Source organism: Drosophila eugracilis, unplaced genomic scaffold (assembly GCF_018153835.1).
Source record: "Drosophila eugracilis isolate 14026-0451.02 unplaced genomic scaffold, ASM1815383v1 contig_445, whole genome shotgun sequence".
Classification (NCBI taxonomy): Eukaryota; Metazoa; Arthropoda; class Insecta; order Diptera; family Drosophilidae; genus Drosophila; species Drosophila eugracilis.
The window spans coordinates 2,926,192-2,936,740 of NW_024573311.1; the positions used below are offsets into that span (position 1 = coordinate 2,926,192).

At 39.1% G+C, this 10,549-nt stretch overlaps 3 protein-coding genes across 3 annotated transcripts; all 3 read right to left on the reverse strand.

Moving 5' to 3' along the window:
• Positions 1–1,947: 1,947 nt before the first annotated feature.
• On the reverse strand, positions 1,948–3,159 carry LOC108104028 (odorant receptor 33c). The gene is made up of 2 exons (XM_017209860.2): positions 2,429–3,159; positions 1,948–2,371 (listed from the first exon to the last, which is right to left on the reverse strand). Exons 1-2 carry the CDS (start codon positions 3,157–3,159, stop codon positions 1,948–1,950), a joined length of 1,155 nt encoding a protein of 384 aa, XP_017065349.1.
• A 371-nt stretch (positions 3,160–3,530) lies between these two features.
• On the reverse strand, positions 3,531–4,733 carry LOC108104046 (odorant receptor 33b). Its single transcript, XM_017209893.2, has 2 exons — positions 4,003–4,733; positions 3,531–3,942 (listed from the first exon to the last, which is right to left on the reverse strand). The coding sequence occupies exons 1-2, from the start codon at positions 4,731–4,733 to the stop codon at positions 3,531–3,533; spliced, it is 1,143 nt and encodes a 380-aa protein (XP_017065382.2).
• Positions 4,734–5,066: 333 nt separating this feature from the next.
• Positions 5,067–6,274, reverse strand: LOC108104049 (odorant receptor 33a). Its single transcript, XM_017209896.2, has 2 exons — positions 5,553–6,274; positions 5,067–5,478 (listed from the first exon to the last, which is right to left on the reverse strand). Exons 1-2 carry the CDS (start codon positions 6,272–6,274, stop codon positions 5,067–5,069), a joined length of 1,134 nt encoding a protein of 377 aa, XP_017065385.2.
• Positions 6,275–10,549: the final 4,275 nt, after the last annotated feature.

Genomic DNA, 10,549 nt, shown 5'->3' on the forward strand with positions numbered 1-10,549 from the left:
CTCGGTGTCTGTGTGCTTTTGTGCTATTGAAAAGGAAATGAATGGCAGGCAGAAAAAGTTAAATCACCTCCAGCAATTGGGCCTGCTGTGGCGGCTCCCAACTCTAGATGGCTCTGGTGGGTAAGGTTGTGGGACTAGGTGGTAAAGCTATGGATTGCTTGGGTATTTCGAGTGATGCTCCCTGGGGTGGCGTATGCGCAATATTCGCGCTTCGGCCTCTAAGCTGCGGCCTGAGCCACGACAGTTGTCGCATTTTCCTCTTCAGTTCTACTGTTTGATTTTATTTTATTTTTCGATTTGGTTTTGTTTTTCGATTTTCTATTTGCCGTGGGAAATTGCTTTCAATAATGACGCAAAGTGTTGCTGGGGGGACATTTTAATGGCTGCTTGGGTTCGGCAGATAGCAGGGCTCCATCTGGAGGCGACAATTCGAACTGACACAACCCTTATCGCACTTCTCGCAATGCACTGAGAAAAATAGTATGTTAAAGGGTTGGAAAATTGATGTAGAATAAAGTAAAAAATATACAAAATTATAGTATTGCCTTATTAAAAAGTTTCTAAAATTAACAAAATTAGTTTAAAAAGAAAAAGGATAAAAAAAATATCAAAATATTCTCCCAGTGGACTCGACATCACTTCAGGCAATTTGTACGCACTCATCGTGGCGTTGGCATCAATAAATTGCCACGGGTGTGGTGCGAATCCTTGCGTGTCCTTGGCCACACACGCTCACACACCACACTCCTTGCCACGAGTCCTTGGTCAAGGCGCCTCTTTCCCGGATACTTATGCCGTCCGTTGTCCATTGCACTTTTCCGGCGTGCAACGCCAAGGGCTTATACTCATTTGCATTTCGAACGAAGAGCTCGCTGTCCATTGGAATATTTTTTAATATATTTTTCATTTCCACGGCAGCACATACTCGTTGCAAGAGGGCTTTCCTTTTCGAGATGCTATTATGTTGCATCTTCACAACATTCATTGAATCAGTCTCATGGTTGCTTTGTTCTGCAAAAATTCTCCAGTGATTTTACACACTTTTGGAATTATGACAAAGAAAAGGCATTACTTCTCTTTTTTATATTTTATGAAAGAAAATTTATTACATTTTTGCAGAGAACAGGGTATTCAAGATTTCAATTAACTAAGCTTGCGCCAAGCATCAGCGAAATGTAATGCAGTGGAAACCTTTCGGAATTCAATTATTCCCGCTTGGCGAGAGTTTTAATTAAAAATCAGTCATAAAATGTGCGTGTGAGCTCGGGCTGCTTAAAAATTGAACATCGATACGTTGAGGCTTTTAAGTTTGATTAAATTTCGTGAGATAAAAAGGCGTTTGGATCACGTACACATTTTTGGTGCGCCCCAAGATGGCCCTAAAAAAACGGGGCCCAAAGACTCTTGTCATAAGTCAATAAACGGAAAAAAATGAAAATTGTTGAAAAGCTAGAACTCGGCAAATACGCTGTGAACCAAAAATGATTATAAAAAACCCAATTCAAGGACGAATTCCAGACAATGATAAATACAATTTACATGCATTTTATATGCTATATACTAAATATATATATATTTCCCATTGATTGGCATACATTTTTTATTTTAATTGCAATAACAACAACACCACCAAGCAGCCAGATTTCATTGAGATTTATGCAAGGCTTACAATAACACACAATAAATATACACACACAAACCGAAATCAGAATAAAAATTGTGTATACGTAAACAATTTATTTCACTTTTAATGTTCCATTGTTCATTCGAACGAAAGACCAGAATTTCCGTGTGCCAAACTGTTTATTTGCGTATCGCGACTGGGCCAATTAATGAAATTTAATTTTTGCGCGTTGATTGCCTCACTTTTCAGGGGAGGGTGGTGGTGGTGCAACAATCAATAACAATATGGCGGCAGGGGTTATCCAATTAATTAACCATCCCGCTCTATATACCTTTTACCCGCACTACGACGGCAAACAGAGAGTAGGCCATCTTTAGAGTGGCGAAGAAGGCATTCAGATTGAGTTCAATGAGGCCTCCTGCCTTAATCACCAGCCGCTGGCTCCCCAAAGTCAATTCGGTGAAAATGAGCAAATCAAAGCGATGTTCCCTCGGTTGGTTATACCATCTGCTGGAGAAAACTGCATAAGGCAATCCTTGGATCTCTTCTGCCACTTCGCTGGCAAAGTAACAGCTGGGAAAGAGCTGCACACAGACAACGCCAAAGAAGACCAAATAGTAGACCAATGAAATGGTGTCGCCCACGTAGAACAGGACGTAGGAAACAATGATGCAGAGGGTAGCGCCACAGCCACACAATTGGACGAGCTGCACCTGGCTGATGGTCCGAGCAACTAGGTGATGGAATCTGTAAGTTCTCTTAAAGATTTAGGCTTTAATTTGGTAGTCAACTAAAAGCGTTTACCTCACCAACAGCTTATGCTGCTCAATGTACTCTCGCAATCTTCGATGATTATAGGTACTTTCCTTCTCTAAGAATCCCAGCTGGGCCATTCTTATTGACCACAAATGGAGATGTCCAGCCAGTAGACACAAAGTCAATGGGGTATAAGTATCGTTTCCCAATCCCTGCAAGCCTTCTACTAGAATACTAAATACCTGATAGCCCAAGGCCACAGCAGCAAGACATTGATTCCTCTCCAAGTCAAAAGGGAAATAAGCGGGGTATATAAGATCGAAAGTTCCGCTAAAAATCTGAACAATCACACCCAATAGAAAAACCGCATAAACCATGCCGAAACTTATGTAAAGACACCTTGTGAACCGTTTGGCATGGCATTTCACATGCTCCTGGTAATACCGATGCTCCTGTTCGCTGGAAATAAATGTATCCAACTGACTAATCAGCGATTCAATCTCCACAATCTCCGGCAGATGATACAAGTGGGCCACATGCTTCAGACTGCAGGACACACAGGTCAGTGACATGGTAAGATTCTTCAAGAGGGCAGCCGGCGAAGGATGTAGCAGAAGATGCAAGAGCAGATGCAGTGGAAACCACAAGGTGACCAGGGAATGCAACAACACCACATACAGCCTGACGAGACGTGGGGAATCCTTGAAGAAAGTCGGCACTAGAATTCGCATGCAGATCGAGAATGGACGATAAAAACGAACACTAACGATGATGACCATTGTCCACGGAATGGATACACGTCGCTGAGGTTGCAGTTTTTATGCAGCTGCCTTGGCAGATACACTGAGAGAAATCAGATCTTCTTGGACATGGAATATTTTATTTAATATTTTATTTTTACTATTTCAATATTTGGGAAAAACTTTAAGACACCAACATTTTCCCGTATTTAAAGCTGGTTTAAATGAAAAAAAAAACTTTCAATATTTTTTTAAGTGTAGATTTTTCAGGTGCATAATCTGCCGCTAAATGGCATTTAAACGCCGCCAATGCAATTTTCATAAAGCCTCCGTTAATGACCGCCATTAGTGGCAATTAAAATTAAGCGAATGTGCAAATGGCCACGCCAATCGCCCCACGGGCCCACTCATTATCGCAGCGACATGGCCAAAGTGAAGAAGGAGTAGGCCAATCGCACGGTGGCAAAGAAGGCATTCATCCCAATGCCAATCATTCCACCAGCCTTAATCTGCACCTCTGCCAGGGTGAGTTGCATGAATATCAACAGGGTGCGGCAGTATCCTCGATCCATTCCCAACCAGTTGCTAGAATATATAGCATAGGTCAACCGATTCATCTCCACGGATATCAGAGTTCCATAGTAGCAACAGGGGAATAACTCCAGCACCATGGACACGAAATATACTCCATAGTAGGTCACTGCAAAGTTGTTTTCGGCAAAAAACAATATGTTAACTAGTGTAATGGATATATTAACTCCACTTGATATAAACTGGCCGAGCTGGGACATATTCATGGTGCTGCGCAGAAGTTCCACAATTCTGTAAAAGGAAAGTTGTGTATTTTAAAAGATATTTATAAATTTAGAATAAATTGTTTACTTCATTAACTTCCTGTGGTCCTCAATACTTTCTACTAACTGCTTTCCAATAGAAGCCTGGCTCTCCTTTTCATCCTGACCTATCCTACTTAATCGCATTGCCAGAAGTCTGACATGGCCGGCAACCACGCAGAATGTCATTGGAGGATATGAGTCATTGGCCAGATTCTGAAGTATCTGCAAGCTAACTCCTGCTATCTGATAGGTTACACTTAGCCAAAATCGTAGTTCTGATTTCTGGACATCGTAGGGAAACCAAGCGGGATATAACAACTTATGTCCACCACCGAACAGAACTGTTGATATTGCCGAAACATTCGACAGTCCATAGGCCACAATGAAACTTTTCCAAATGAAATTCGCCTCACGTCTGGTGTTTTGATTAAAAAACTGGCATTCCTCGTGACTCACAGCTCGTTGGTCCAGCTCTTTAAACAGGACCTCAATGGTCTTAATCTCTGACAGCTTCAGGCGGAAGCAAATAAATTTAAAGCTGGCAAAGAAGCAGGCAGCTGTGATTGGTAGGCCTTTGCAGACATCAACGAGGGTTCTTTCCATAAAGAGGCCAAGGATTAGATGAATTGGATACCAGACAGTGACGAATACTGTGATTAGAATATCCAGCAATCGATTTAAGATAAAACTGCTCTCCAAGCCCAATAGCCGCCAATATAACCAATAGGCTCTGTATATGTCTTCACTTCTGATGACTTGTCCTGACTTTAAATCCATGTTCGAAACACTTGACTTAGATCCTGTGGCATTTCCTCTTTTTATACTCGGTTCTCAAGTAAATTATAGTCTCTTAATGGCACGCCCTAGAATTTAATAGCCCTGGGCTAGACCTGTAATTTGTGGTTACCAATTCACACCTAAACTTAGGTAACAATCGTCTGGCTGGCTAAAATGATAAAGTTATTAAAAATTCGTAGGCGTTAGCGTGAATAAATATTTTGGGTGGAGTTGGGATAGCTTTTTATTGATTTAGGATTGATAAATAGGGTTAATATTTATATAAAAATGTTTGAAAAACATAGGTAATGCTGTCATTGAGAGACCTAAAACCTATCTAAAAGACATCGCCAAAGTGTAAAACGAGTAGGCCATTCCGCACTGTGGCAAAAAGGCACTCATGTCGATGCCAACAATTCCGCCAGCTTTAATATCCACTGGGATAAGCGTTAACTGCATAAATATTATCAAGGATCTGTTGTATCCTTTATCCATTTTAATCCAATTGCTTGAAAAAATGGCATATGGCAATTTGTCAAACTCCATCATCATCAGAGTTCCATAGTAGCAACTTGGAAATAATTCTATCAACATGGCAGCAAAAAACACAGCATAGTAGATCATTGTAAAGTTATTCTCAGCAAAAAAGAGGATGTTAACGAGTGATATGGAGATGTTGATGCCACTGGATAGGAATTGGCCAAGTTGGGGAAGGTGCAAAATACTCCTAAGCAGGCGAATTATTCTGAAAGATTAAAGAAAAGAAGAAAATATGTTTAAAATTAGCTAAAAACCCTGTTAGCCTCACTTTTTTCTTACTGCATTAGTTTCCTATGATCCTGTACACCTTCGATTAGCCTGCTTGTATTTTCATTACTTGAAATATCCTCATCATGACCAATCCGACTCAAACGCATTGCCAAGAGTCTTACATGTCCAGTGACCACGCAAAAGGTAATTGGCGGATAAGAATCGTTGGCCAGGTTTTCCAGAATCATCAGACTAGAGCCAACAGCTTGGTAAGTAAAGCTGGTCCAGAAGTTCAAGGCAGTGGCCTGCACATCATAAGGAAACCAACCCAAATACATTAAATTTCGACCACTGCTAAATAAGCCAGCCACAGTTGCAGTTATTATCGACGAAATAGCAGCTACTAAATAGCTCTTCGAAAGCATTTTGGCCACACGACTTGGATTTTCTTTAAAGTAACTGCGTTCTTCTTCACTCCCAGCTCGTTTGTCCAGATCCTGGAGTAATCCTTCGATTTCCTTTATTTCTGCCAGTTTCCAACGAAAGAAAACGAACTTAAAGCTGCAGAATAGGCATTCTATTGTGAAATGCAGACTCCTGAAGATAAGCACCTTCGGTTTGTCATACATTCCCAGGATAAGATGCACGGGATATAGAATGGTTATAAATATGGTCATAGTGAGATCCCATAACCTTCGAAAGGGATACTCCCCCTCGACGCCCAAAAATCGCCAATAGCGCCAATATGTTTCATAGAGATTTTCACTTTTCACGACCTTTTCCGACTCCATATTTTGAAATTTTGAACAATTTATGACACAGCTTTTGCTTTTATAGTGTAGTGTATCATGGGTAGGAGTAATTGTTGTCCTCGCAATTATATTTAATTGCTCTGACAATTATCACCTTTTTGGATATTCGAAGATACATATATGTATATGTAGGAAATGTTAACTATGATGTAAAAATGTAAATAACAATACACTTAGCGAAAAAGCTATTAAGGATTTTCATCACAAACTACTATGGAAGTTTTTGAAGATTTCAAAGTCCTACGATGAAAACTGAAAGAGTTTTTTGTTTTTATAGTCAGTCTTGATTGATTTAGTTTAAGCATTTTCTTACAGTGTTTAACGTAGTTACAGTACATGGAACTTTAATTACACATAATAGGTGTTAAGCAATTAACACCTTTTCATATTTTTATAATTAAATAAAGAAAATACCTTTAAAGGGTTTAATTTTTAAAAAAAAAGTTAATAACAAAGTGTAAAGGCCAGACGCTTGACCTTGTATTATTAAACATACCCTCGAAATAAGTTCCAATCGATTTAAAATTATATACACCCTTGTTTTTGCTGAAGCAAAGCTTACTAAATGGGCAATAAAAAAGCTGTAAAAATGTCGAGAGAAAGTTGCTTCTTAATCTGCATTGCAACTGTTTGGACTTAGTTGCCATAATTTGACATTAAAATCTGCAGCAAACTGCTGGTAAACGTTAGAAAGAGTAAGAGGGAAATAAACTTTGCTTTCCACTAGAAAAGTTACATCTTTTCTTTTGACTTTCCAATGTTTTATTACCACCATCGATTACTTCTGTATGCAAATTTACTAAAAAGACTTTGACTTCGTTTACATTGTCTATTGTCACGCTAAAAAAAACAGTGTCAAGGGAATTTCACACTATTTTAAAAATTTTTGTTTGCTTTTTGGCAATGCTTTTTCAGGCCATGAAGTCAGCTGAAGGCTAGAGGCAAAAAAGGCACGTCTTTTTTTGGTTCCCGCTAACGTTGCGTATACGTAATGTCAAAACGACAATGGTGTGTGAAATACGACCACAAAAAAAAATGTTTAAAAAACACAAGTCACAGAATCCTGGCGGAAGTTGGTTGGTTTTTTGCTCAAGAGAGATTTGCATGGAAATTCTGTGCCACCCTCTTTCACATTTTATTTAATTTTTATTTTATTTTCATAGGGAAAGCATGAAAGAATATAAATATTTTTAATATAATTATAATATAATTTCATTTCCTGTTAAATTTATTCATTAAGCTCAAACACTTTAGTTAAAATGTTACATACTTTAAAAAACAAACAATATGCTCGCTTTGAGGGTATAATTAAGAGGCAGCTGCAACTTTTTTTGGCAAACTTTTTGTGTTTTTTTGTTTGTGGTTCGTTTTATTCTACCAGAAGGAAAAGTTGCAAAAGTTATTTGATTTGGAATTTTTTTTTGAAAAGTTTCTCTTTTTCTATATGATTTTTTGGCTTCGACTGGCCTTTGAATGAGTGTGTGTTTATGTGCCACTAAATTAATGAAAATCACAACTGTGTGCAAAATGTAATTTAATCTTATTTTTTCTTTCACTTTTTTGAGGCTCGGGGGCAACTGGCGCGTGGCTTGCGATAAACTTCTCAAGAAGTGAGTCTGAGTTTGTGGAAGTATTCTGTTTTTATCAGGCGAAACTGACAGTTTTCAAATTTATCAAGCAGCTTCAAGAAGGCTTCTCGGCTGAACCAAGACCCATCTGTGTTGGGTGTTCAATTTGTGATGGGCAAGGTCACACGGTCTTCAACTTGTCGTATTGTTTGTTCTGTAATTTATTAGATTTTCCTGCTTAGCATCAAAGGTTTAGCTTTTATTACCCTTTTTGGGAACTAATTCTCCAACTACAATATAAACACAGCTAAGAAATTGAGTAAACAATCAATTGTTCATTCAGAAATTGGCCAAAGAAATTGAATTTAAAAGCTTAAAGCCCATAAAACACATCGCTTTTATCGCTGGATAAGCACGCAGTAATGTGGTTACCCCGTTCAGCTGCATATCTCTGCTATTAAATGTGAATCCGTGCCCTCAAAAATGTGGAAAATATCAAAGCAATAAAATGCAGAATACATCCCGATTTTTGCCAAGTCTTTGCTTTCCACAGCCAAGGAAGTAAAAGTCAGCAGCGTCAGCAAACTAAAAGACACCAACGATTTTTTACTTCCCATAAAATGGCTAAAAAAATTCTTGATGTTCTCTTCTTTTTCTATTCAGTATTAGAAAAACCGTTTAATGGGCACATAATGCCAATATTTGAGAATTTTTATTAAGAAAATTAAAGAAAGAAAGTGCTGCGAAGTCAATTCTATTTAAAGATCTTTATTCATCTTTCTCTTATTTATAAATATTTCTCCCACTGGGAACCCCAAACATTAAATAGCTTAACTATATTTCCCACTGTCCGGCATATGATATCTCCTGTGGCATTCACCACATTCAATCTCTGTTTACACTGGACTCGAAGGCATTGTGTCAAGTATTTATTGCTTTATCGCCGTTCGTTATGTTTCGTTCAACTAATTTCAAACGATTTTTCACAGCGGAAATATTTACCCGAACTGCGCCAAAAATGGTGTGTGTTTCTTTCGCTCTATGATTTTATATTTCTTTTACTTTTTTTTTGCGTTCTACTTTGTTGACCACTAAGAGGTCATGGGGATGAAGTGGGTTGGGTTTTCTGCTGGTAAGAAAGGGGCTGGGGTTAGGGGGCTCCAAAATCGAGTGTCGGTTGTCGGCAGCATGGAGCTTGCATGAACCGCCAGCTGCGTTTGCCGTTTGTTTACTCAGTCTACTCGGGGTCTGTGGATGGACTCCGGTCTGTTCTGTGTGCTTCTATCAGGGGCGTGACCCAGAGGGAACTGACTTATTTGCCCAGCCAATAATCAAGTCAAGCAAGTGAGTGTGTGTACATCCCTCAGAAAAAGCCATCATAAAGATATTACTTTAACTTTGGTTTTTCGAACTTTTAGGTTTTTAATAAAAATTCGTTATAGTGAAAGGTTTTAGTGGTATTAAATAATAGAAAACTTTTTAAATGAAGATTAAGTTAAGAATATATTTGCTTGTAGAAGATAACCCTCTTCACTACGCCTTTGCCCTTTGAATGCTTAGTTCCTGGGAACGAGTGTCTGTGTGTCTGTACTTGCGGCCACTGCTAATCGTCTAATTTTATCATGTGGTTTTCCCCATTTAAGTGCCGCCAAGTGTTGAACGATTTGTGTAGTTTTTCTTAACCGGAGCCCCCCGCTTTCCCCCTCAGTGGTTTCCTTCTTCTTCTTCTTTATTTTCTTTTTTTTTTTCGTTTTTAATGGCTATTTGTGGAATTTTCGGTATGGCTGTGCTCGGTTGGCATTCTTTGCTTATCATTAGGCTAAGTGCTTGCACATTTGACCTTGCCACGCCCGCTCATTAGCCGGTGAATATGAGTGACAACGCCCACTTGCACCTGAATGCCATTTTGTCGTCGTCTGCCAAAGAGATGCAAATTAATTGGACCCGTTTGTCAGTGGGTGAGAGAGATTGGAGGTGGGGGGATAAACAAGACACAGCGGTCACGCGCATTTCATATTTGTTATGAGTTCTCATATTGCGCATACGCCTGGTTGGCCCGGCAGACAGCAGACAACGGCAATCAATCAAAAGCCCAAAATTACGCAGCCAGTTCCTAATCTCGCCGAATACAGTTTGGCCTAGTCGCATGGTCCATGGGCTGGGGAGCACTGTTTCCGGTTACAATTTTGCATAGAACGCGTTTCGGTTGCCAAACAAAAGTTTTGCCTAGTCAGCTTATGTTTGGCAATGGAACAACAATATTTGAGTCCAAGGATGGCTTCGCTAAGTTTGTTAGTCCCAGAACTTTGGCTAACTCTCTGGTTTTACGCCTTTAAATTAAACTTTAACTGTTATGAAGCAGCAAAGTTTTGATGGGAAAGAGGATACCTTCAAATTGAAGTTAAGAGAAGTTTGGAGAAAGAAGTTGCAAATTAAGAAAGTAAACAATGAAATGATCAGGAAAATAGCTACTTTATTAAACATTTAAAATCAAATTAAGTTCCTTTTCTTATTCAATACTGTTTTGACCATATTGGGATCCATCAAAATGCCTTGTAAATATGCTTTACCCTCATCTGCTGAACCTACCTCTGTTATTGATTGCTCCACCTGGATTATGGCTCATTCAGCACGTCTCGGTCAGCTGTTGCCCGGGTAAGTGCATTTCGATTTCGTCCTGTCAAAT